At 45.8% G+C, this 27,956-nt stretch overlaps 1 protein-coding gene across 6 annotated transcripts; it reads left to right on the forward strand.

Moving 5' to 3' along the window:
- Nucleotides 1–5,895: 5,895 nt before the first annotated feature.
- Nucleotides 5,896–26,652, forward strand: LOC130122903 (serum response factor-like). 6 transcript variants are annotated; one of them, XM_056291960.1, is made up of 8 exons: nucleotides 5,896–6,786; nucleotides 10,396–10,662; nucleotides 19,270–19,510; nucleotides 23,539–23,718; nucleotides 24,157–24,267; nucleotides 24,506–24,703; nucleotides 25,170–25,246; nucleotides 25,859–26,652. In XM_056291960.1, exons 1-8 carry the CDS (start codon nucleotides 6,163–6,165, stop codon nucleotides 25,952–25,954), a joined length of 1,794 nt encoding a protein of 597 aa, XP_056147935.1. In that variant the 5' UTR covers nucleotides 5,896–6,162; the 3' UTR covers nucleotides 25,955–26,652. The 6 variants fall into 6 exon arrangements, with proteins under 6 accessions (XP_056147935.1, XP_056147938.1, XP_056147936.1 ...); XM_056291963.1 differs by having other exon boundaries at nucleotides 23,536–23,718; nucleotides 25,170–25,271; nucleotides 25,859–26,650; XM_056291961.1 differs by having other exon boundaries at nucleotides 23,536–23,718; nucleotides 24,512–24,703; nucleotides 25,859–26,649.
- Nucleotides 26,653–27,956: the final 1,304 nt, after the last annotated feature.

The following is a 27,956-nucleotide window of genomic DNA, read 5'->3' on the forward strand; positions in this document are numbered from 1 at the left end:
ACTCACTCACACCCTGGTTACATCCCATATTGACAACTGTAATTCTATCCTCTTTGGTCTTCCTCTCATGTGTCTTCACAAGCTTCAATTGGTCCAGAATTCAGCTGCCCGTATCATTATCAGAACTCCTTCCATAGATCATATCACTCCTGTTCTTCTCCTAAAGACTGTGCGATTTGTGCCGTCTCGCCCTTTTTCATCAACAGGGAACCCTTTTTTGAACGGTTCAGAGCATTTCAACCAAAAATAAATTGGTTCCGAACCCGAAAAGTTAGTTCCGAACTGGCACCAAAAATAGCAGGTTTTTCAGCGCGATCCGTGATGACATCAATGGGCGCGTGACATTCCAGAGGAATCCAAAGGAATTGAATCAAGTGCAACTGGAGTTGGTTATATATCCGTGAAGACGTTTCGCCTCTCATCCAATGAAAGACCTGGATGAATGAGAACATTGACAGACATTCCAGAGGAAGAAGAGAGAAGATAGCCCAACGGCAGATAATGGCGAAATCTGCAGATAACAAGGGTGCGCAGTGGTCAGCTGAGGAAACTCAGTGTTTGGTTGTTATCTGGGCATCTCCCGAGTTTCAGGAAAAACTAGAGTAGCACGACAGAGTAAGCTGTATGGCGAATTAGTAGAAGAGATGGTCAAGAATGGGTTCACTCGATGCAAGAACAAATTATCAACAAGTTAAAAAAAAAACTTAATAAGTACGACCGAGACGATAAAAAAGAGTTGTCCAAAAGTGGAGCTGGACGACGTAATAATATGCCATATTATTGCTAGCTACTGGGTTTCAGTGAGATGTAGCTAATGTTTGCATCCGGTGTGCAACGCACAAAAGTCCCCAGTTGATGACGTACAACTGTTCCGCTAAAAACTGGTCGAAACGCGGGCCCGTTCGCCATACAACAGGTTCTCAGAATCCTGAACGGAACCGGTGCCTGAACCAGAGCTACTTTGGTCGAAAAGGGCTATGGTCCGAAGAACGCAATCCCAGCTTCCGTGAGTGGCCAGACCTGTTCGTTGTAGATGGTGTTCAAGTTTTGTCTGTAGTGGAGAGAGAGGTGTGTAGAAACGACGCTCTTTCCTCTGAGCGTGTGCCAGACAGTCCCCCTAACCTCTTGTGCCGGCCGGCGGTGACAAATTATCAATCAGCCATTCCCGCCAAACGAATGGGCAGGACGTGACGTCACACTCAGGAAACCTGCTGCCCTGGAATTTGTAGGTTTTTTTTTTAAATCGCTCAGGCGTCACACACATTGACGTATTATAGTAGAACAGGATACGGCCCCGCCGCTCTGCCTTGAAGCTAATTTTATTCCAGTGGTCACTCGCGGTATTGCAGCGAAAAGTCCCCTGCGGCCCAAAAAACATTTTCCCCATAGACCACGATTGTAAAAGAGACATCTGTAAAACTGTTGACAGGACACCTGCAGCTATAACTTTGCTCTTTGTATTGTATATTTTTAAGCCACGGGGTTTTAATCTTTTTTTTAAAAATGTCAAAGCCCAGACCTTTTTTTCCTGCATGACGTCACGGGTGTGTACGAGCACTCCACGCGCGGTCATGTTGGATCTTTGCTAGGTTAAACAAACGCTTTTCGGATGAACAAAAATCAAAGGTAATGATGAATAAATGACACAAAGCTGGGTCTTCTCTTTCACACAAAGATATTTTGAGTTTGTGGTTTTGTGTCGCATTTATTGGTCACTTGTTAGGCTTTGTTTTGAACATAATTTTTTTTTTTTTTGGCCGTTTGTATAAATACATTCAAGGTTTCCCAAGTAAGTCCGTAGGCGTCCCGTAGTAGTCTTATTATGCATCCATTAAGTCCGTTAGCATAGCATTCATGAACGCGCAGCGCCGGATCCTGAACGCGGTTTGCTTGTTCTCATAGCTTAGAGACATGATGGGAGTAACACTACTGCGCATATTCAGTTGGCCCCATGTACCCGGAAGTACCCCGGAAACTAGAAACTTTTTCGGCGTATGCGCCAGGCGAGCAATTCTCTTAGGAATGAACAGGCGCCATTTTTAGATCCGGTGTCCAGTTCTACTATAATACTGTAACGTGCGTGGATAAGTAGACACGTGGGCCGCTGACGGACCGGTCTGACCCTTTAGTCGAGCGGTCAGCGATGTCTCCCGCGGTGCGGGCGATACGGGTTCGCGTCCCGGCCGCGGCAGTTCCTGTAGTTTGCCCCCCCCCCCCCCCCGAATTCGCTACAATATATCCGTGGGCATTAGTAATAAGCATGGCTGTGGCATTTCATGTTTCCAATCAGCTCTGCACAAAAGAAAGAACGGAAGGGGAAAGAAAGACCCCAAAACATATCTGTAGCAGTCCTTCCCCCTTATGAGAAAAAAACAAACAAAAGATATATACGCAAAGATTTTTTCTCTCTCTCACCTTTTTTACCTTTTTATAGTACAGCATTTTATTAATTTTCTTAGAATCCCTGGTCGTCCTTCATTAAACCAAGAACTACAAAATTGCCTCCTGGAGACCTAAACTACAAGAGTCTTTTAGAGACAAATACTATCTATATAGACAGACAAACATTTACATGAAGCGATTAGGTGAAGTTTATCGTGATTAGTGTAACCGGTTATTTTCTTGCCCGGTGCGGGATTCGATACGAGGTGTACTGTACCACAAGGCGACGTCACTAATCGCTCGGCTAAAGGGACGGACCCATTAACTGCTAGGGACTAACGTGTCTTATTAGTAGTTTACATTAGCCTTCTTATTTATGGCACAAAGACCCGTATATAACGACAGTGTAGGTAATGAACCCTGTTCAAAGACCTCGTCCTGTCAGTCATCGCCTTAATACATTTGGTCCCCTGCCTTTATGAGAGCAGCTTTCCTTCACCAAACTATCCTGGATACTGCCTGCGAGGTTCTCCCCCTGGACAAACTGTCTGCTATGACAGTCAGCTGTTGGATCACGAGGTTGTAGGGTTGTCACGAGGTTGAGGGGTTGTAACACCAAACTCCACCTAAATAGCCTCTGGTTCTTCCCTTTAAACTTCTCAATGAAGACAAGGGGGTTATAATAATACATGTTGTTTATTATTATAACCCCCTTGCCTGGGTTATGGTCAACAACTCCTTCTGGCGACCTTCCACGTAGAACTCAAGTGCTGTATGGCTAATACCAGGGTAATGCCTCCTTTTCGACGACTGACTAGTGGTGCTGATGACAGTTCAACTGTTTAGAGTAATAGGCTATGGACGGCTTCTCTATCCCTTGTGAATCTACTTGCAGAAGGACAGCCCCAGTTCCTAGGTCTGAAGCATCAGTTGCCAGCCCAACTGGAACAGAGAAATCGGAGGTCTTTAGTACCGGTTCGCATGATAAGATAGCCTTCACCTTTTCTACTGCACTTGGACACTTAGGCGTCCACACAAACTTTACGCCTTTCTCCAAGAGGTTGGTTAGGGGAGCTACCACATCGGCGAAGTTGGGTACAAAACGCCGGTAAAATCTGAATGTTTTAATCTTTTTAAACATTTTCCAAAGCCCGGAATTATTTTTTCCCCTGCATGACGGCACGGCTGTGTACGAGCCGTTCTCATAGCCTAGCGGCATGATGAGAGTAACACTACTGCGCATATTCAGTGGGCCCCATATACCCGGAAGTAACTCGGAAGCCAGAAACTTTTTCGGAGTATGCGCCAGGCGAGCCCTAACCTCAAACCATCATAACTACATCCATCCATCCATCCATCCATCCATTATCTGGACCGCTTATCCTGCTCCCGGGGTCGCTGGAGCCTATTCCAGCAGTCATTGGGCGGCAGGCGGGGAGACACCCTGGACAGGCTGCCAGGCCATCACAGGGCCAAAACACACACAGACACGGACAATTTAGTATGGCCAATTCACCTGACTTACACGTCTTTGGGAGGAAACCAGAGCCCCCAGAGGAAACCCACACAGACACGGGGAGAACATGCAAACTCCACACAGAGGACAACCCAGGATGACCCACCAAAATGGGACTACCCCAGGACCTTCTTGCCGTGAGGCGACCGCGCTAACCACTGCGCCGCCATAGCTACATGCCTAACCTTAACCCTTACCCTAACCTTAACCTAATCCTAATTCTAACCTTAATCCTAAACCCAAATCCTAACCCTAAAATAGCCCCTTTTCCTCATGGGGACCCATAAAATGTCCCCACAAGGTAGGTGGTTTCGGGTTTTTCTACGCTAATGGGGACATTTGGTCCTCATTAGGATAAAAAAAACTGGTATCCACACACACACACACACACACACACACACACACACACAAGCCTCTACTTTCTGACTAAAAAAAAGTTTTGGCGGTGTAAACAAAAGCTACAGATACCACTTAGGAAGAAAACTCGTAGGTGAAGCCTCAACATTTTAAAACACATGCACTGACCAAAACCACAGTCGCAAATTGATGATAAAGCTGCTTGCGTGTGTGCGTGTATGTGTATGTGTGTGTGTTTTGAGAGAGAGACATAGGGACGGAGGAGGGGAAGAAAGGTGGACTACAAATGCACAGCCTATCATATTGCACACATTTCTGTAAATTATGTATAACTTACTCGGAGCACTGCTTTTTGACCCGCTCGCCCCACCCTGTGATATTTTCCAGTAAGCTTACCCGAACATGCCCAACCCCGCGACCAACGCATCACTAGCAGCAAGGGTTCTCACCTGCACCAAGCCCTGGCAGCACATCACCCCCACCCTCGCCCACCTTCACTGGATCCCGGGTCAAATCCCGCATTTCCTACAAAATCCCCCCCCCCACCCGCTTACCTTCAAATCCCTCCATGCCCTTGCTCCCCCCGTGCCTATCAGACGGTTCAGACCTCCTCCACTCCTATATTCCGTCCCGGAATCTGCGGTCTGCTTTCCATCCCCCACACCAGCCTACGGACTTTTGGGGACAGAGCCTTCGGTGGGGCAGCCCCCACCATTTGGAACTCTCTCCCGACAGAGATCAGCAGCGCTGCTTCTTTGGACTCTTTTTTAAAAAACTATTGAAAACTCACCTGTTCACCGAGACCTATGGTCTCTAGTCACTTCTTATATCCCCGGCGAATTGTCTGTTCTTGTATTATTTGCTTTGCCTGCTCCACTAGGTGTAAACTGTTGTTGTTGTTGTTGTTGCCTGAGACTGTTATAATAGAAACATAAAACAATAACTATTTTCTAGCCGGCAGTGTTGTACTTGTGGAGAAAACTCAACTCCCACTATTTAATTTAAGTAATGAAGGGTATGAAGACGTATTCCTTAGGTGAGAATGCTATACGTAACTGTATGAAATCAGTGAACTAGACGACATATATAATATATTAAAACCTTTGATATATGGCTTGAAGTGACGGATGGACTCAAATGTCTCACGCTTTGTTATTTTGGTATCTCGTCCCCTGTTTACAGTGACGTCGCAGGCGCTGCGACCGTTTTGGTATTTATTCTAATAAGCTGGGCTGCTCGTTGGCTCATTGGCCAATGACAACGCTACTCAGATCACCATCAGCCAATCCTAAGGCGACGCTGTGACTCACCAAATAAGGAGAGACAACGCCATATAAGGAAAGGTTGTATCTCTTTATAAGGAGGAAAGTAGTTCCACCGTTGTGATATCAGTACGCATTCTGCAACACCGCCTCGACCTGCGGTGATTATATCTGTGTTTTACGACAACTAAAATTGTGTCGCATCTACCCCCCCCACCCCCACAAAAAAAAAGAATTGAGAATCGAAGACGTCCTACCCCGACGCGTTTCGGCGTTTCCACGTTATAGTGTAGAGAACTACATGACGCGGCGGAGTAACATGACAAGCGTGCTCCGCGTTTTCCTTTTTGAGAGAGCGCTCGGAGTTTTGGTGGTAGAGGAGGAGATTGAGCCAAGTTGATTACCCGGGTGAAGGGTCTCCGGGGCCGCATCAACTCTGAAAGTTTACTTTGGTAGTTTCCGAGACGCTCCGAAATCAACAAAGTCTCGGTTTGTTTACATGTTGTGTTTCGTGTGTGCTTAGTAGTCTCTTTTTTTTTTCTTACAAGACACGCGAGTTCCAGCTTTTTCTTTCTTTCTTTCTTTCTTTCTTTCTTTCTTTTTTTTTTTGCTGGTCTCTAGAAACGCGGTCCCCGTAAAAGTAGGATGTTACCGACCCAGGCTGGATCGGCACAGTCTGGAAACGGATCGTCACTGGGCAGGGGCAACACGGGACACGGTTCGGGGGTTTCTGTGAGCGGGATCCGTCCCATTTTGGTCCGAGCGGGGCAAGTTTTAACCGGGGTCAGTGAGGGTGCCGGTGGACGCGTGGGGCAAAGGGACAGCATTGGGATGTTGGGTGGGAACGGTCCGAGGGTCGGGAGACCGGGCAATGGGACGGGGCTGACCACTCTCCAGACCGCCGGGCAGGGAGGCATGGCGGGGCTAATCGCTGGGGTTGGCATCCAAGGCAGGTTCGACAGGGACGGTGCCGCTGTGTGCAGCGGGTCGGACAATGACTCGGACTCGGGCGACGACGATGACCCCATGGGCTCTGTTGGGGACAGCAGGCGAGGGGTTAAACGCGAGAGAGTGGAGATGGAGTCTGCGGTGACGGGGCAAGAGGTGGGAGTAACCCCCGGCGGTTACGCCATGGTCCCCGGGGGTGTCGCAGGGGCAAAGCCGGGGAAGAAGACACGCGGGCGCGTCAAGATAAAGATGGAATTTATTGACAACAAGTTGAGGCGATACACAACTTTCAGCAAGCGGAAGACTGGTATAATGAAGAAGGTGAGTTCACCTGTGCAGTTTCTCCTGGACGTGAATTTTAATTAAAAGCGCAGCAATGCATCGCTTGTCTTGCCCGTGTGCATGCTGCAGCCTATTGCTTTTCACGGTGCATTGTCGTTCATTCATTCAGGCTCTTGCAGAAAATGCCTTTTTGAGGATAGATCTCTGTTCACGTGGTGTTGTGTGATTTGTCATAACAAAGACATCAATCAGCCACACATAATCAAACGGTGGATGTGTATATTCTGACTTGCAACGTTTTATTTGTGCATTCGGTTTTAAGTAAAGTCGATCGGAGTTTTTGGTTCACATCGAATAAAAGAAAAAAGATGTGGAAGTCTAAATAGTCATGACTGGCAATGGGCTTTAAATAGACTTGAGCAAATGAGTCTTACGTCTGACCACGAAGCCACCCTCTACCCCCCCCCCACACACACAAATGGTGACATAGACTGATTGATTGACTGCTTGGCTCATACACACACACACACACACACACACACACACACACACACACACACACACACAAGGGATAGCAAGTTTGAAACAGGAAGTGTCGAAACGTTTTGAAATGGTTTGGTCTTCGTTGTTGAAATTCCCATCTCTTAGCACACACTTGTCTGTGCGTACACGCGCATTAATGCTGTCTCTCAGTAGTCACTGGTAGGGACCATTGAGACCTACAGTACCATCATTCGTGCACAGAATGTTCTCCCTCCCACTCTAAATGAAGGTTTGCTTGCAGGCGGCAGCCATGTGGTTGTGAGCAGCAGCCCAGCCTGTTGGTGCCAACAGCTGACTAAACCCTAGGGACATAGATCTGAGGACAGTCAAAGGGCACTCGAACAGAACAGAGGAGCAGGGAAATGACTGTGCATGCACCGTGGCATTACACATTATCATATCAGTGTCTGGATACAGCTTTATTTTTATTCAGTGGCAAATGGGTTCAGGGCTGGAACGGACACGTTGGGAGAATCTGATGATGATAATAGTGGAAGAACTACTGATTACACCTCATGGCAAAGCTGTTACTACCATTATCTTTCATACTAACGCCACCATTCAAGCAGCAGCCTGTTTCAAATGGACAACTTCCCAGTCACCACATGGTTATTTCAAAACTATGGTATTAATGTGCAGAAATTAGCATTGGGCCTGTCTGTCAGATGTTTTGTCCTTCACGACAACAGACATCTGTCAGCTCTTGCACAAAAGAGCATCAACTTATTTACACTGCTGCAGACATAGATTTATCTTTTTTTCATTATGGTTTCATGCAGCACTTCACGCCATTCTTTATTGTGGTGTCAGAATTTTCTTCTCCCTTTTTATTTCTCTTTTATGCATCCTGTGCTTAAATCTCTGCTGTTTTTTTGTTGTTTTTTTTTGCATCTTAGACCGTTGTCGTGGAAACCAAAGTGTCTTTGTGGGCACTTGGCAACATGGATGCTATTTGACAAAGTGGGGGATGGAGATTTTGAAAATATTGCCTACAGTATGTCACCCACCTGACTGGTGGGTGGAGTGGGTAGCTACAGAATAGACTGGTCTCATACCCTCATCTGAGTATGAGTGCAAGTTTTCTTCTAAAGAATAGAGAAACCGTTTAGGCCCATTTGGCCTTCAAAGCCCTTTCTCAGCTTATGTAAAACACACACACATGCCCAGACTTTTAGCTCAACACATAAGGACTACCCATGTGTTCTCTTCCTCTGATATGTAAAGAGTCAGGACAGATTACATTCATCAGCATCCTTTTTTTTTTTGCCCATTATGTCAGAGATAGTTAACCAAGATTGTCTCTTTTCAGTCAACGTCGTGATTCCTATGGTTACATTTAAACCTAGGACGCCTTGAGCAACTTGAAGCTCAGCAAATTACTTAAAAGCACCTCAACAAGAAGATGTATGCACACAAGTCAATTTGTAATGACCTTGTGCTTACAAGCCTGCTGCTCATTCTGGGGTTGGAATCGAATAGAATAGAATGGCATTCCACCCACTTGAAGGCCTCATTAAAATCTCATCACCCATATCCAATACAATATTGGCATAATGCGTCTCAGGAAGGTTTATATTTTGGAAGTGCACAGCTATGCATGACAGGGTACATGATATACTCTACTATAAACCCATAAAATCTCAACGAGTACCTATAACTTCCCCACATCCCCTTGATGAACGATCGGTAGACACGTGGTTTGCTTGGCAGAGGGTCTTATCATAGCCCTGGTCAGCCTAAAGATATTTAGGCTTATTACGACTTTCATGATATTCATGAGACTAACAGTAGACCAAGAAAACTCATTATGATATGGTGCTAGGTTTGCAAGTGTTCCCACCTATTCAAAATTTTGTTCTTTGCTGTCTTGGAGGTCAGCCAAACTTCCAGGCCTGAGATCAGGTACCCCCTCTCTCTGTCTACCAAATGACTCATCAAAGGATTTAGTAGAGGAGATTCATAAGGAGCAGCTCGTTTAATTACCTGCTCCAGGGTGACTCTCTTTCCGTGATAGTGAGTTGTATGGCCAGCCAGAGATTCCCTCTTTCACGATTTCATGTAAAACGCACACACACCGAGGCAGAATGCAGAAATGAATCTTCAAGTCTCTTTGCTTAAAGGGAGTGTGGTACAGAAAGGCCACCGTTAGCCTTTCTATAGCCAAACCATATTATTACTGTTCCTGTAAAATCACCATGCCAGTTTGCAGCATCAGATCAAATTGATGTGACCTGTAATGAACCAAGTTGTCTGGGAGGAAAAGCTTGATAGAGGCAACTAATTTAGCTGGGATGCATGGCATTAATACTGTCAGAAAAATGCCTCTATGCCAACAGTGGAATCATTCATCAGCTCGCTCATGCTGTATTTTAGTCACCAAGGTGATGCTAATGGTACTCTTGCGTTACCCTCACGAGACAGGACATTTGGATCCAAAGGCTTTGTGAGGAGGTCACTGTAAGTGCAGCGTGTGTTTGTGCTGTCAGAGTTGTAATCCAGTCTCTCATCTTGGTTTTCTCCTTGTTCATTGGTGTATATGTATGTGTTTGCACGTGTACGCGACTGCTGTATAATGAATGACAAGGCAGGAGAGGAGACTGTACTGGTGGTCTCGTGTTTCATTGCCCGTTAGGAGCGATTCCTCATGTCTTCGACCAAGACACAGCGACTTTGTTACTACCACTCCCCCCTTCCTACCCAACTCAACCTCTGCTGCAATCAGTCTCCCTCTAGATCACACTCTCTATTTTGGGAACCTTATCTCATGTTGTTTTAGCTGCATTTGTGGTATACGTCACAGTTAACTACTTGAATATTTTTAGAATGTGATATTTTCTGGGCATCTCTTCTGTATTTTTTTTTATGTGAGTTCATTAATGGGATCTATCACATTTCCTCACATTTCGAGTCTACTGTAATTGATGTACGGGACCAAGGCAATGTACACAAATTTGGTGAACCATGTAATTTCTGGACGTTTGAGTCATGGACATAAGAATAGAACCCAATCTGTTATAGGGAATGGGAATGTGGTGCTAGATACTTTGGGCTAATCCTCTCTGTCAGATGCCTTGCGCTAAGTTTTCTGTTTACTCTCTCTGGTAGGCCTATGAGCTATCCACACTGACAGGAACTCAGGTGCTACTGCTGGTGGCCAGTGAAACGGGTCACGTCTACACCTTTGCCACCCGCAAGCTCCAACCCATGATCACCAGTGAGACGGGTAAAGCCCTGATCCAAACGTGCCTCAACTCCCCGGATTCACCGCCACGGTCCGATCCTTCCACAGACCAACGCATGAGCGCCACAGGCTTCGAAGAGACGGACCTCACCTACCAAGTGTCGGAGTCTGAGAGCCTGGGAGAAACCAAGGTGAGTCTCTGAAGTCCTGTGGCCAGCGCTGGCAAGCCAACTTGCCAGAGATGTGATCAGAGAAGTAAAAGCTTGAAAATCATGTTCTAAGGTTTTAATGAAGAACTGGGAACTTGCCTGCCTTTTAGTCATAAAGATTCATTAACTATGAACCTGTTAGGTGTTTTGTTTGTTGACATCTGTTTCTTTGTTTAACCGTCCCCACTTCCCTCATCTCCGATATTGAGGTGTGATGGCAGTGCTTCCTGATTTTGACTTCTTGTCAGCTGTTGACTGTTGGGTCTTCTATGGAAAATATTAATAACTGACAGCATCTGGAAAAAAAATTTAAGACTAGATATGGATGCAAATCTCTCCAAAATAGGCCAGCCAAGCACGTTGGGAAGAGCAAATGAATCAAATCCACATCCAGCTGTGGAAACTAAGCTTTCTTGCTGTTATAAACTCAGTTTTGCCTGTTGAATTTGAGGTCTCTGGTTTGCAGCTTGTGGTTTCGGTTTGATTGTGCAGTAAGTCATTTTTGATTGAGCCAAAAATCTCTATTTCTTCAGAAGACTTTATGATAAGAAAGAGAGACAGATAACCAGTGAGTCACCAGGGAAGCTACAAATCATCTTCGCCTTACTTTGCAGACCTTTGACCCAGGAAAGGCTTGTAATACACTTTAGAAAATATAAATCAAAGCAGTTTTGACTTATATTGGGATGAGAACCATGCAGCCTGCCGTATGTAGGACTGTGCTGTTAACCTTTGTGGCATAGCTCCACTGTTGATGATTCAAAAATTTCACATCCAGCACTACAGCTGGTTTGGTTAGTCCTTTATTTTTGAATTTAGTTGAACATTAAACTGGTTGTTCTGTGTAATGCTTTGCCATTCTCTTTTGTAAGAGTAGATAATAGTCTAGCCAGGATATGATTACCCTAAATTAACTTTGCAATCATACATATTTATGAAGTGGAGTTGACTTAACACTTCAAGCTGAAATAAGTCTTTATGACCAAAAAAAAAAAGAAAGCATACTAGGTACCATCTCTAGGTATAATCTGAAAGGTTTATGTTAGACAAAATAAAGTATTTTTACGGATATGATCGATTGTGACTAATCAGTTTGTTTGTATATCATCGCCTGTCGGTCCTGTAGGGGCCGCTGACCTGGGGCCGGGGTTTCCCTATATTTTAACACAACAATGCACAACTGAATGCAAATGTTCCTCAACCTGACACTTTTTTGACTTTTTGATCATGCACCGTAAGAGAGTTCAGAGCAGATCTGTGAACCCATCTCTAGATATAGTTCATCTATGCACATGGAGTCACCATCACGTAATCGCACGCTAGAAGCCGAGATTCCCTCCACTGTTTACATGGCTTAAACACACCACTTTGGAGACGCACACACCCGTAGGCCTGTTTGCCAATGCCATGTTTTTACAAGGCAGTAACTAACACATACCATACACCGTCAAGGATGGGGATCAACCTTTGCATGCTAAGCCCCCCTCATGCCCACTCCACTCATTGATAAAAATTAGATTCTGCCTCCATGGCCATATATGGTATGGTTTCCCTGCCTGTTCTCTTGGCTGAGGCCCCTCACATTCCTTATAAGCTGCAGCTGTCTTTTGAGTCCTGTGATTGCTTTTTTTTTTCCTTCTCATTTAGCGATATGGAGGGAGGTATAGATGTACATCAGAGTGGGGTGTGTGTGTTGGGAGGGGGGCTGTATATTAAGCAGGGCTGTCGGACTGGAAACATTTTACTGGTACTTTGTTTGTATTGGATGGAGCCTTTTCATATGACGTCTTTTTTTCAGGGTGGGGGGGGGGCGGTTGTGACGATGCTTTGACCTCTGCTCTGGTTCAGACTGTGGGAGCATGGCCCCCCAGAGGCGCTGCACACAGAAGGAAACACTACAAATTGTCACTGTGTGATCCATGTCGGGATCAGCACTGTTATGTTTAGGACATGGCAGGTGGCTATGGAGGCTGCGGTTTCTGGGGATCTTTCCTCTGCAGCGGATTTGCTCTTGGCGGCTGTTGCTATATGCACCTCGCCAGTGTCTGGACACTATTCATCAACAGAGCAGTATGTCACACATACAGTCTGAGCTAGTCTAAACATTTCACATCTTGACTTGTTGGGGGGAGTGGAGGAAACGCGGCAGAAGTTCAGAGAAGAGGCCTAGCTAGGTGCACTTGGTGAAGCAAACGGGATTTCGGATTATATGCGGTCGAGCTTTTCTTGTGAAATCATGTGATTGGGGGGCGGGGGGTCATCCGTTGCTCAAGTGACATTGTCCATACATCTCTTGTCTTACTGACTACCCTCTCTTGGCTGATCTTGCTCTTTGACTTGCTTGCCTTCCCTTAGTATTGGTCTCTTGCACTGTTTTGTTTTGGGGGGTTTTTTGGGTTTTTTTTGTTTGTTTTGTTAATCCTTTGTGGCTGTCTCTTGATATTTAACGATCTTCCAGTCAAAATGTTTATCCAGGGATGATGGTTAGCTGTGTCCTCATGCTAAAATTACTTCTTGGAAGGCTATGGCAATCCTGTGACTGTGTTTGCATTAGAGAAAGCTTAGCAGTGGATTCTCTGTGACTCTCTCCTTCCTTTTCCTCACTCGGCGTACTGCCGTTAGTCTGGCTACCGGGGCCGGTGCAGTGGTAATTAAGGCTAGGTTTATTTGTTCCCTTTGCTCGTTAGCACAGATCGCATTTCTTCCGCCACTGTCGCAGCGGAGGACTCCACCGACTAGAGATCTCCCATAGCGAGGCCACAGTGCAGACTACCAACCGAGATGTTTGTTTTTCTCTGTGCTTCACGGCCAATTAGACTTGCTTTGACAGATTTGACGGCTTCTTTATTCAACATATTGTATGTGTTTTCAAATTGTCTTCTTCACTCACCGGGGACATGAGGCAGATTGCAGACTGGTGCAGGAATCTGTTCTGTTATGGAGAAGCGTGTGGGTCATTAGCACACCTCTTCTATCTGGAAACACGGTGGGCCATGGCACCGTGGGCTGGTGGAAGGGCAGCAGCCTGAAGTGCCAGGTGTCATGTGAGAATGATTGAGATAATGGAAAGGAGATTTACTCAGATTGGCACTCTTATCACAAGGTTTCTCCTGAATAGCGAGAGAGAGATGGAGACCAACCAACCGACCCAGGGCAAGAGAGAGACAGAGAGAGAGCGAGAGAGAGACAGAGAGAGAGAGCGATTGACCTGTTTAGTGAGGGAAGGGTGGCAGTGGGGCGGAGAGCAATGTGTGGCTTTGCTAGAAGGGGGATGGAGACAACGTTATGTCAACCCCCACCCCCCTTATTTTACAGCAAGCAACTGGACAGGTCAGCCACTATTGGCTGCACCTCCTCCACTTGGGCTGCCTTGCCTTTTTTAGCAGTCCCAAACGGAGCCGTGAATTCCATGTTGCTGGCAGGGTGACAGACCGGGAGATGGGAGCCAGCAAATGGGAGATTAGGAGAAGGACAGCCACCAGTAGGCTACACACAGTGGGCGCTCAAACCGACATTGAACTAACTTTGCCATTTGTCACCTTCAATTCAGATTGATTTTATCTTTGGTGAACAGTGAATCTTTTGTACCTCTTCAGTTGAACCATACTGGAATTCTTAGATTGATGCCAGAAAGTGTAAGGAGGGCAAAGTGCTTGAGACTTACATAGGTTTTTGTGTCCTTAATCTTTTGAACCATTCTTTCCTCATAATTCTTTTTGTATGACTCCTCGGTATGCTTTCGGTGAATTCAAATGGGGCAGCACAGATGACTTTCTGATACCTCTCCATAGCTTGAATATATCAGGATGTGCCGCTATTGTAAGATGGATTAATAAGGCATGTCATACAAAGCACTTTCCCTGGCTAGGCAGACTGATGCATGAGTCCAGGGAATCCATTACTTATTGCAAACGTCACAGTCTTCTGGACAATAAATCCAGACATTGTAAAGTTCTGCTTGCCTCATTATACTAAGTGGTGAGTTTCCCAGTCTTACTGTTTTCTTTGAGCCTCATTTTTGTTTCCTTAAGCGATTAAGAGCAGTGGTGAATTTTACACAATTGGAGAATGAAAAAGGACAAGAAGATGGGTCTGGGATGATAATAATGGCAGCCAAACTCTGCCGTAGTCAATTTGCACACCTTTTTAATTTGTGACCTAATTCTTACCCTCATTTTCCAACTAATATGAACCTTAATGATCAGAATTTGCTGTGCGCTTTAATTACTTTAAAACATCGAAAAGGTGGTCTTGGCGATGATGATGAAGTTTTTATAATGTGGCTGTAAAACAACTTTGAATTAAAGAAAATGTGGGACGGGTGACAAGAAAGTAAATGTTGAATAAGCCACATACATCAAGTATCGGATAAGGATGGGGATTTTCATTTGGCACGTCAGCATTCAAATGAACAGTCATGGTCACATGCGTGTAGGTACCAAGGGTGTATCTTCAATGGCAAACTGAATGTCACTGTGCACATTAGAAATTGAGACTTGAGCGATCAGTTTATAATTCATAAAAATATACATCACAGAGGGAAGATTGATGCAAGCTGCATCATTTTTTTTTATAAGCAAACGGCACAAAAATGCTACTCTGACAATTTTAAGATTTTCACAGTCTCAGACTTTTTATTAACCCTTAAGTTACCAGGTAAAGTAACACCTCACATCCTTGAAAGGAAGATTAGGTATATAAAAGAGTGATTCCAAATGCCGTTCTGACCAAAAGTCAAGTCTTGTGTAGCGCAGGTTATGCTGTAACTGAATGAGGAGCGGTACAACTAGCATGGCCAGGTCGGACAGTTTCTTCACTTGCATGTCTATCGGAGGAAATGGCAAACTGATGGGACCTGGCAGGAAATGATGGTGTTCTGAGGCTTTGGCTACGTCAGTGAGCCCCTTCTCCCCTCTTGCTTTAGGTCTGAGGGAATGCATTACACCACCAAGAGAGATATGTTGACTCTGCTTTACCTTGAATCTGAACTTATGGAGTGGCCATTTGAACATGGAGATGGTCTGACAAGACAGTGGGTCAGTGGTGGGCTGATTTTTAAGTCGAAGGGATAAGAATGGCTTGAGTTGACTGAGGTTACTGTTGGACTACCAGATAAATGAAAGCATAGTGAATAAAGCTGCCTACTTTAGCCAACACATTCGTAGCCAGGTTGATGTTTCTATTCAGAAGTAATGCACTTTTGGTTATTTGGATTGGCATGCAGGCCTATGGATGTAGTGAGAGCAGTCAGTGATTCTCCGTTCAGTGTTTGTGTGCATCTTGTTGAGACAAGACTGGTACATGATGACCTTGTCCTTCAGTAGTCCATGTTAGCTCTTTTACCATAAAATGGCGGGAAGCATATCTGTCTTTGGCAGGAAGTCAGCCGATGGTGATGGCCGCATGGCTTGGCGGCACAGTGTGTCGGGAACAGGTTGTGGCTCTCCTAACACATGGTCCTCTGTGTCTTCAGCTGGTGCCGAAGGGGTTAATTCTCCTTCAGACCTGCTCCGGTTTCTCGCCAGCTGTCCGCACCCTCAGCTGTCCCCACACACACCCGTATCCTCTCCCTGTCCTGTCCTGTCCTGTCTCAAGCCCATGCAGCCCCTGCCTCGCCGTCCTAGAAACTCCTGTCCCTCACCGCAGATATCTTCACATAACCTCACCGCCTTGGTCAGCGAATGCTGATTACCTCCATCACACTGCAGTGCTCTTAACAGTTTTGTTTTTTTGGTAATTGGTTTTCTTGACACAGGTCCGGTATCAATAGAACTGTTGGTTTTCATTATTCAACACTGGGGGCTCGGCTGTGCATTGCCCCCTTTTTTTTCGCTTTTTTTTTTTTCAGCATCTGTCCAGCAAATTGCGCCATTCCCTTTATTGTTAGTAGTTACAAAGGTATTATTTGTGAGTTTTATTGTTATGGATATCATTTGAAGCTGATTTTCTAACCTAATAGTGGCTGTTATGTCTACTAAAATGTTGGTGGGTGTGTTCTATCAATTGAAAAAATTATAGTCAAATGAGTGAATTTTTGAATTGTTAATGTGGATTAATATGGGTTATGAATATTTTTTTGTTGTTGTTTGAATTCACTTAATGTTGCTCTCTTATAAAAGAGCATGACAATGCACTAGCCTCACTGCACCTCCCCCTTCAGCTTTCCAGCTGCTGTTTAACTAATGAGGTAAAGGACCTTGGACTAACAGAGCCCCCCAACAAGGCCTGTAACCGAGCTGTGGAGACACTGACCTACTCGTCCATGCTGTATTCTCATTCTCTTCTCTGCCGTGCTTGTTGCTGTCGGGGGGGGGATATCTGTTTCTTAAATTTGTTAATCATCCCAAATTCATAACGATGAGGAACACAGTCCCTGAGATTACTGTGACATTCCTGATTTCTTTTTATTTTGAGCTATGCGAGCGATGAAAATCTAATTCTAATCCATTTCAATCTCTTATTTGCAGAACTATATACAGCTATACGCAGTAGTGCTACGTGACTCGGGATCAGCGCAGTTCTCTTGCATGCGTGGTAGTGTTTGGTTGGTTGGAGGGCCTTATCAGTGCAGTCTATGTTGGATCCTCCACCTCTCACCCGGTCGCATGTAATCAGTCACATATAAAAACCAATAGTGGCGCTCCACAGGTCTGTTCAGATAGACTACAGCTAGCCTCCTGTAACAGCGGCTCGGTCTGATTAACGATGGAGGCTTTTTCACACACCTCCTGTTCATTTTAAGCAGGAGTCCGCTCACTATTTCTACCATATTTTGCTCATAGTTTTTTATGTGGTAGGGAATCACATACTGGGTTGATACAAGTTAATTGGGAATATTTTTCTCTTTACCAATTTGTCCCATAGCCCGTTCTCTGTACCCGTGTGTAATTACCTGGAAACAAATCCGAAAAGGATTTTGAAAGCACACAGCGAGGATGTCGGAGGCAGTCCATCTAATGCGCAGGGCTCATCGGTTCCCTGCTTTTTGCTGATCATCAGTATCTCGTAAAGCTGTGCCAACAGTGTGTAGGAACAGGCACCGTGGATTTAGATATGCATTATGATCCCAGCATAATGCCTACCTATCTCCTCTCATGCGGCCCACTCACCAAAGTGTTCTTTGTGCTTTTGGTTCAGTCATTGTTCCTGTTGGTCTTTGGTCTAGTGCTACTTCTGACCATCGTGCATGTCAGTCCATGTCATCATTTGCATGAATTAATTCAGTTTATTTTATTTATTTGTTTATCTATCCCTTCACTACTTCTCCACTGGTTTGTCATCACACAGCAGAATTGAATTAAAAAGATTTCTGTTTATACTTCGTATTCAGAAGTCCCTCAAAAATGTGTGTTAAGGGCGTCCAGGTGGCGTGGCGGTCTATTCCTTTGCCTACCAACACGGGGATCGCCGGTTCGAATCCCCATGTTACTTTCGGCTTGGTCGGGCATCCCTACAGACACAATTGGCCTTGTCTGTGGGTGGGAAGCCGGGTGTGGGTATGTGTCCTGGTCGCTGCACTAGCGCCTCCTCTGGTCAGTCGGGGCGTCTATTTGGGGGGAGGGGGAACTGGGGGGAATAGTGTGATCCTCCCATGTGCTACGTCCCCCTGAAAAAACTCCTCACTGTCAGGTGAAAAGAAGCAGCTGGCGACTCCACATGTATCGGAGCCTCGGAAGAGGCATGTAGTAGTCTGCAGCCCTCCCTGGATCGGCAGAGTGGGTGGAGCAGCGACCGGGACGGCTCGGAAGAGTGGGGTAATTGGCCAGATACAAAGTGTCACGGTCATAAGAACTCGTCAGAATAAGAAGACGGAACTAATTATGTTTATTGCGTTCACACATGTTGATCAAGTTGAAGTTGGATCCTGTTTCACTGATGTCGTGAGTAGCCCACCGTATGTCTCCACAAGTTGGACATACTTTTTATGGAAGTATGTGTTTGGTTTGGGTAAAGGATTTCGATATCGTTGTTGTCTGTTTGTTGATGCAGCCGTATTGACTATCCCGCCGTTATCCTTTAGCCAGGTCAGGGAGTAGGACTTCCACATTTTAAGTAAAGACCCTTGAACAAATGATCGAACCTTTTGTTTTTTTTTTTTTGTTTTTTTTTTTTACTTCAACTCAATCGATCATCCTTTCTGAATGGAGAATGGAATTGCATAAGGAGACGGTCTCTGCACTAATTAGTCTTTTACATATGGACGTAATTACAGAGGGCCCCAAGCCTTTTACTCTTGCTTGTTGAAGTCGTTTGCTCTGAGGGTATTAAAACCCACTCTGGTTTCTGTCAAATCATCCATCCATCCATCCTTGACAAAGCCACAACCATTAAAAACCTGACCTCAATCTTTTCTCCCTACTCTATGTGGTTACAGTTGTTTGGAAAGGAAACCCCCCATTAAGAGTGGCGCTTTAGGCCTCAGAAATTCTTGTAATGTTTTCTTTCATAGCTGTTGAATTTAACATCTGTCAACATAGAGGAGTAGCACATTATCCCTAAATATTTAAGAGAATAGCGCTGTCCCACTGTTTATTCCCATGGTCTCCCGCAGTCCTGTCGTGCTCACGCCGTTTTCCTGTTCTCCCACAGGACGCACTAAAACCGGCGTTCACGGTGGCTAGTTTACCGGGCACCACCAGCAGCGCTCAATCCACAGCGCCCACCACCTTCACCACTATGCAGGTGAGCAGCGGACCATCACTACCCATCACCAACTACCTGGCTCCCGTCTCAGGCAGCGGTAGCGTCAGCGCCAACGGTACCGTCCTGAAGACCACCGGGACCTCCCCAGGGGTCATGCAGTTGCCCGGCGGCTTCACTTTCATGCCAGGTAGGGAAGGGCAAACTCTGGATGGTTTCCGCTCCTCGGCATCCAGGACTTTGTTCAAAAAAATCTACTTCTGGTGTATGTTTGTGTGTGTGTGTGTGTGTGTGTGTGTGTGTGTGTGTGTGTGTGCGTGTGCGTGTGCCTGCCTTCTCTAACAGGCTGACGTTCTTTGACTTAATAGCCAAGATTTGGCTACGTCGATTCAGACAGCTTGTATCAGCAAGATTTGGGAGGCAATCATGGAGAAAAAAAAAAAAAACGATGTGGGCCTCGGTGTATCGGTAAAGCCCGATATGATGTGTATCTTTTATTTTGTAGCATCCAGTGATTGCAATTGCTGCTCCTCTCGCATTGTTTGCTTCTCTCGTGTTTTCTCCAAAGTTCACACACGTCCAATCTCCCCCCACCTCTCGCTCAAATAAAACCAACTTTGACTGTAAATAGGATATCATCGCCATCCTTACCGCCCTTTCCCATGACCAATTGAGTAGATGTGTGCCTATTAGGATTTCTTCTTGCAACCAGTAGTCAAACTATAGCATGAGAAATGGAACTGTTGGGGCATCCGGGTGGCGTGGCAGTCTATTCTGTTGCCTCCCAGCATGGGGATCAGCAGTTCGAATCCCTGTGTTACCTCCGGCTTGGTCGGGCGTCCCTACAGACACAATTGGCCGTGTCTGCGGGTGGGAAGCCGGATGTGGGTATGTGTCCTGGTCGCTGCACTAGCGCCTCCCCTGGTCGGTTGGGGCATCTGTTCGGGGGGGGGGTGAAGGGGGGTAGCGTGATCCTCTCACATGCTACGCCCCCCTGGTGAAATTCCTCACCATCAGGTGAAAAGAAGCGGCTGGCGACTCCACATGTATCGGAGGAGGCATGTGGTAGTCTGCAGCCCTCCCCGGATTGGCAGAGGGGGTGGAGCAGAGATCGTGACGGCTCGGGAGAGTGAAGTAATTGGCCGGATACAATTGGGGAGAAAAAAAAGGGGGGGGGGGTAAAAAAAAAAAGTCTCCAGATGCATTGCCTCGTTGATCGGGTCTCAAGATATGAACCGTAACAGTCTCAGAGGGTGAGATGTACACCTGTAGTTAATGTTTTCTTGCTCATCACAGGATTAGAATTTGAATGGCGTTATGCCACCGACCTCACACTTCCTCGGTGTGGGTCGTGTATCTGTCTCCAAGCTGTTAACATCACGCAACAACCCTTCATACCCAGTCGAACACTTGGCCTCTTTGGTTTCTATTCTATTTATTTATTTTTTACAAAGCAAGTATCTAAGCAAGCCACATCTGTGGGCTGTGGTCCTGCCTTTGATTACCACTTTGGAAGAGGAATAATTAGATGAGAAGCACACAAAAGACCTAGCAGAGAGGGCTGACGAACACAGCCCATAATTAGTCATGAATATTCAATGAAGGATTGGTGGCTCGTGCTGAAATTATAATCACAGCGTACTTTGGGGAGCCAAGGATTTGTGACTGTGTAGTCCTGAACTTGACACGACCCTTCATTTGGGGGCCGAGGGGGGGGCTTCACAGAAACACTGTGTGACACGAGACATCTGCTTTACCAGCACAAGGAGAACATCTGATTGGGAAAACTGTTTTAGTGAATCAAATGGATTGCTTTTGTGCTGTGGATGGGGCTTGATATGCAACACATATTAAATCCTGGTTTTCATACCACTTCCTCAAACTTAATAGTGATAAAACTGAGGTCTCTATTTGGCATTAAATCTACTTTGGCCAAAACTGATAGTTTTTCTTTTACTATTGACAATTCTATAGTTCTCCCATCGCCTCAGGTTAAGAGTCTGAGTGTCATCCTGGACAGCACATTATCTTTTGAAGCCCACATCAACAATGTTACTCGGTCTGCATACTTCCACCTACGCTAATCAATCGTCTTCGGGCATCACTTACACCTAACAGCACCGCCATACTTGCTCACACCCTGGTTACATCCTATATTGACTACTGTAATTCTATCCTCTTTGGTTCCCCTCAAGTGTCTTAATAAGCTTCAATTGGTCCAGAATTCAGCTGCCTGTATCATTACCAGAACTCCTTCCATATTTCATATCACTCCTGCTCTTCAGCAACTCCACTGGCTCCCTGTTAAATACCGTATTGACTTCAAGATCCTGCTCCTCACCTTTAAAGCCCTTAATAACCTAGCTCCTTCATCATCTCATCTCATCTTCAGCCACTTCTCCGGGGTCGGGTTGCGGTGGCAGCAAGCTTAGTAGGGCACTCAGATGTCCCCCTCCCCAGCAATGCCCTCCAGCTCTTCCTGGGGGATCCCAAGGCGTTCCCAGGCCAGATTGAACATGTAGTCCCTCCAGGGCGTTCTGGGTCTACCCCGGGGTCTCCTCCCAGTTGGCCATGCCTGGTAAACCTCCAAAGGAAGGTGCCCAGGAGGCATCCTAATCAGATGCCCAAACCATCTCAACTGGCTCCTTTTGATGCGAAGGAGCAGCGGCTCTACTTCAAGTTCCCTCCGGATGTCCGAGCTCCTCACCCTATCTCTAAGGTTGAGCCCAGACACCCTACAGACAAAACTCATTCATGTCTTTCCGAACTCCTTCATACCCACACGCTCTCCCGCACTCTTGGATCCTCTTCTGCTCTCAATCTCACTACACCATTGGCCCGCTTGACTACCATGGGGTCTAGAGCCTTCAGTCGTTCTGCCCCCCACCTATGAAAATCTCTCCCACAAGACATTCACAACACTGACTCTCATTCAACCTTCAAATCCCATCTCAAAACGTACATTTTCAAACTGGCATATCCAGTCTGAACCACGCTTCACTGAGTTTTGTGCAGATGATTTTATACTTATCTGTTGTATTAACTTTTTATTGTCTACCCTGCTTTGTTTTGATTTTATGCTGTCCGGTACAGTGCTGCTTGTTTTTTACTGTGTTCTGTAAGATGTCCTTGAGTGCTCTGAAAGGCGCCCACAAATAAAATGTTATCATTTATTTATTTATTTGCAGAGCAGACTTCCTTCCATTCAGTTTGTTGTTGTTTCATCACCTAGGATCCCGGGCTGTGTTACACAACTGGGATAGTGATTAGGCCCAATGTCATTTCTAAGTCGTAGATTTCTCTGTATAGCACCTTTTTTAAAGCATGGTCACAAAGTACATTATTAGATTTCTAAAAGGCAAAGAACACAGAATAGTCAGCATGAGACCAGTTCTTAAAGATTCATTAAGGAGGAGTCTTTAAATTGAGGGAGAAATGGAAAGACAGGAAAACAAAGTTGATTTAAAAAAAAAGACAAAACTAGCACCAGACAGTGAAACCAGGCGGGGTTCGGGGTATCAGCAGGAAGGTCTGCTGCAGACTGCTGGATGCTCTGAGTCTGAGTTGACTGACTTGTGATGCCTGACAACAGTCTGACTCCATGTTTAGTTTGACAGACAGCTGAAGGACTGCAAGGGGGGGGGGTTCTGTCCTTTTCCCCAGTTCTCTCTCTCGTTTTTTATTCTTTTTCTTTCTCTCCCTATTTTCTTTCTCACGTTCTTTTTCTCTCTCGCTTCCTTTCTCTTTCTTTCTGTATCTCCATCCCTTCCTGTCATTCTCTGCTGCCTTCTCCCTCTTTCTAGATCCCCCCCCCCCCACCTGTCTGGCACATAGCACCAGTGCCAGGTGGAACAACGCACCCTCCCACAGTAAAAGCTTCTCAGCTGACAGCTTGAAACAGCCTGCCCACTCTAATGAAGCAACTGTCCATGGAGCACATGACCAAATGTGATGGTGTAACTCCAGATTTTCATTTCTAAAATAGGAAACTTGCAATCACAACCCCCCCACCCCCCGAAACATATATTTATAAATAAATTGATGGCATTAAAATAAAATCAACAGAAAAACACCATAAGGGGGGGGGGTAGGCCTGTGCATTGTAAAATGACAGTTCTATGAGCCGGATCCTGTATTGAAGTATCTATGACGATGAACTCATGGTTAACAGTGTTTCTCTGGTGTGTGTGTGTGTGTTAATCTGTCTCTCTCTAGCAGGCACTCCGCTACCTCCCGGCACCCCCACCATTCCTCTGAGCCAGCTGCAGCAGCACTCCCTGGCCCTCCAGCAGGGGCAACATGGTCAGTCGCTTGCCGCCGCCAACGCCACCACCGCACCTCAGGGACAGCAGGGACAGCAGGCCGTCTTCCGCTTCCCCACCGCCGTCTCCCTCACAGGTAAGAGACTGTCCCATAAATCTGACCATTGATTTTAATGCTGCTCCAGTGGGCACACAGGAGTGAGTTATGATAATAATACTGATGATAATGACGATAACAGAGGTGTGTAATGCTTAGTGATGTTTTTTTTTTTTTAACCCTTTTTCTTCCCGTTAACTGCACAGTTATTGCAGTTACTAGATATGTACATGTCTTCTATTGGGGTTAGATTTTCACATTTTATCACATTTTTTTCCCATTTGCTTCCATGATTTATCACTGTGTAAATATATTTGACTATGAGCACACATAAACACACTGAGTGAATGTAGAGTAAAACACGGTCCTGCAGAAGTAAACATAAAGACGATGTCCTTATCAGACACTGTCGTGAGTCATTTCTACAGCTGGTTAGCCGGTCTCTCAGCAGCTGTGTGTTGCTGTGTGTGTCTTTAGGTGCAGGGGTGCCACAGCAGCTCCAAGCCATTCAGGTCCACCCCTCCACCCAGCCCAGCTCCAACAGTGACAGCAGCCCCGAGATCCCCCAGACCTCCACCAACTCCACTGGTACACCGCCTCCCTTCTCTAAAGCTAAAGAATCTGTTCTCCTGTGCAGACCAGTTAAGTTCAGGATGAGGACTCAGAGAATCTCTTGGGGTGGGGGCTGATGGCGCGTTTGTGTTTGTTGAGCGCCATCTGCTGGAAAGTATCTGTGAACGCTCTTTGCCTTGTGTGTTAGCTTTGTCCTGCAATCATCCTTCACCCTTGCAATCCTCTCCAAATCCTCACCCTCCTCTCCTCTCAGCAACAGTGAGTCTCCCAGCCACCATCGTCACCTCCTCTGTCTCCACATCCATGGCAAGTCACATGATGTACCCGAGTCCGCACACAGTCATGTATGCCTCTACACCCACACTGGCCGACGGGGGGTTAGCTGTGCTCAATGCCTTCTCCCAGGGACCCTCCGCCATGCAAGTGTCCCACGCACAGGCCCAGGACACAAGTAAGATACCGCAGGCCAAACACACACCTTCAGATGGGCTGTTGGGGAATACGAACTGCAAATAATCACGGAGTTGTATTAGCTTTAGCCTACTTGATTCTAGACTAGTGGGCTTTTCTGCTTCAGGACAGTTGATATTGTCTTGCATAAGTTATGAGTCACAGAAAACTAAATTGAACTGATTTTACGATTGCTTTCTGGTGATCATCTAAACTTAACTGCACTTATTCTATTCATTATTTTGTCCTGTGTGCCCAACCCTACCAAGCTAACGCCTTAAGACAGCTAAATCACCTATGGGTTGTCAAGATTGACTGCTGACCACATGTACTGTAAAAAAATGCATGTGGTTGTCCTCCCGATATGCAGTGCACAAAAGGGCAGTATTTATAGTCAGTATTTGCTATTTAGAAATATCTTTATTTTTTTTGTGTTTTAATGTGCTAATATCTCCCTGTGCGTTTAGGTGCTGTCCCTCAGGTGTTCCTCACGGCACCCCCGGGCACAGTGCAGATCCCAGTTTCAGCGGTGCAGCTTCATCCAGTACGGCAAGATCTCCATTTTACAAGTGAAACTCTCATATTCCCTATGCAACCAGCATGCCACTGACCACACTAAAGCACTTTAACAGAGCACTGGTACAGGGGGGCCTCCTCCTCTATGTATGGATGAGAATCTGGATGTTAGGAGGGCATTTGGTCACAAGCTAAACATGCACCAGTACACATGCAATGCACTAAAATAAAAATAAAAACAGACTTGTACTGCATGAGTAGCTGAACCCACTGTGTTTGGATAACCTTCTTTGTAACTGGTTAAAGAAATCACAGGGAATTTGTGAGTGAATTAATACATTTTCCCCCACAAAGCACTATTTCACAGAGTGCCGTTCGATTTTGGAATTGGAAGTGTAACGATTTCTGTGCCAAGTATTTCTCACCAGAAAAAAAAAAGATGAATGATTGATTTTAGGATAAGAGTATTCACACTGGAAGGTTCGAGAGGACCTTCAATAGTGATTTTACAATTTTGCTTCATGATGAGACCTACGCTAAGCAGCGAACTCTTCCTGATGTTCCTCAACCTGTCTGATGTGAGTGCTACGTGGCTTGTTTGTCTGCCCCAAGTTTACTAATCCAGCTGTGTTGGTTCCAGATGGTAATTGGGCAGCAGTCGAGCGGCAGCAGCAGTAACCTGACGGAGCTCCAGGTGGTCAACCTGGACGCGGCACAGAACACCAAGAGTGACTGACAGACCGACAGATGGAGCCATTTTAGCAGTGCGGCGACACAGGCATGGACAGACTGACTGACATCTCTATTTATTGATGCCTTCAGATAGAATTTCATGCCACGCCTCCGGGCGTGGCTTTACAGTACAGCTACACACGCAATCAAGGGCATATTTGTGACTCTTTGTGGATATATAATATATATGGAGTTCATTTCATGTCATCAGAACTTATTTTCTGTGTCATGGATGGTGTTATTTTTGTGTGTGCATGTGCGTGCGTGCGTTCGTTCGTGTGTGTGTGCGTGTGTGTGTGTATGTATGCTTTTGCAAAACCTGTAATTATACGTGTACACGGTTGCGAGTGCCACAGATTCACACATGCCAAAGAGACATTCGTTTGTCTGAATGTTCAAGTGTGAGCCAGACGTTTGTGTGCACTAGCATGGGTGCGTCCATGTGTGCGTATCTAGGGTTTGTAAATGGGGGGAGATGGATATTTACTCAAACATGTGGAAATGTACATATTTTTTTTTTAATTGAAACCTTGTATTTTTAGTGTTTTAGTTTGTACAACGGCATGTAGTTTTTTATGTAACTGTTTTGTATGTACATGGAAATTATTTGCATAAAATAATGATTTATGTACATGTTATATACGAATAAGGAAATGAACGTAATATACAGACATTTTGATTTACTGTCATGCAAGCAGGAGTTTTGAAATGGTTTTTTTTTTTCCACTTCATGACAAGAGCACAAACGCTGGATAGGATTAATATTGGGACGTCTGTGTCCGCGGTGGTGTAGCGGTCTAAGCATCGGCTTTGTGTCGATGCAGTTGCACACTGGGGACCGGGGTTCGCGCCCCGGTCTCGTCAGATCCGACTATGGACGGACTCGATGGCTGAAGCAGCAATAATTGGCAGCGCTGTCTTCGGGAGGGGGGCGGAGTCGGCTTGTGTTCGTCACGTGAATGCGTCTCTGTGTGTGTCGGAAAAAGCAGTGGTTCGGCCTGGAGTCGCCTTGTCACGGAAGGGGCGAGGTGTCCCCTTCGAGACTGCCGGCCGGAGAGACGCAGCTGGAGAACGCATGCGGTACGAGGGTGGGTGTTTGAACTAAAATAGAGATCTATTAGCCACTAAATTGGGAGAAAAAAAGGGAAACGTCAGAAATAAATTCATAGAAAAGAAATATTGGGGCGTCTGGCTGGCGTGGCGGTCTATTCCGTTGCCTACCAACATGGGGATCAGCGGTTCGAATCCCCGTGTTACCTCCAGCTTGGTCGGGCGTCCCTACAGACACAATTGGCCGTGTCTCCGGGTGGGAAGCCGGATGTGGGTATGTGTCCTGGTTACTGCACTAACGCCTCCTCTGGTCAGTCGGGGCGCCTCCCACGTGCTACGTCCCCCTGGTGAAACACCTCACTGCCAGGTGAAAAGAGGCGGCTGGCGACTCCACATGTGTCGGAGGAGGCATGTGGTAGTCTGCAGCCCTCCCCGGATCGCCAGAGGGTGTGGAGCAGCGACCAGGACGGCTCGGAAGAGTGGGGTAATTGGTCGACTACAACTGGAAAAAAAAAAATCAAAACTAGGATTAATGTTCACTAAATACACAGCGTTTGGGATTCATTGCTCACAGAAATTCGGAGTCGCAAAGGATCAGTCTCAAAGCTCATGGTCGCCGGAAAGTGTAAGCGTGTGACGCCAACGTTGTACGTGACGTGATAAAACCTTAACGTGGGCCTTCTGAGTTTATGAATTGGAGGTTTATCTTAAAGGCTTGATCGTTGGATTTTCAAATTTCAGATTCCAACAATACCCAAACCTAGAGATCCAGTATTTAATGATAAACATAAATGCAGACCAATTGCTGTTTTTAGCCGTCACATGTGGTTAGTCAATATATTAGCAACAAAAGTTTTTTTTTTGCACAAAAAAACTGATGGGTTTTTGGTGTCGCGGATAGTGATCACATTTCCATGTTGGCACATACACTTATTAAAGGTTATGACTGTTTTGAT

Source organism: Lampris incognitus, chromosome 13, assembly GCF_029633865.1.
Source record: "Lampris incognitus isolate fLamInc1 chromosome 13, fLamInc1.hap2, whole genome shotgun sequence".
NCBI classification, from domain to species: domain Eukaryota; kingdom Metazoa; phylum Chordata; class Actinopteri; order Lampriformes; family Lampridae; genus Lampris; species Lampris incognitus.

Bases quoted from the DNA above. Each gene is read 5' to 3' on its own strand.
- LOC130122903 (XM_056291959.1), top strand. From the start codon at position 6,163: ATGTTACCGACCCAGGCTGGATCGGCACAGTCTGGAAACGGATCGTCA. The intron at 6,787-10,395 runs GTGAGTTCACCT...TCTCTCTGGTAG, and splicing joins AGACTGGTATAATGAAGAAG to GCCTATGAGCTATCCACACT. The intron at 23,719-24,156 runs GTAAGAGACTGT...GTGTGTCTTTAG, and splicing joins CACCGCCGTCTCCCTCACAG to GTGCAGGGGTGCCACAGCAG.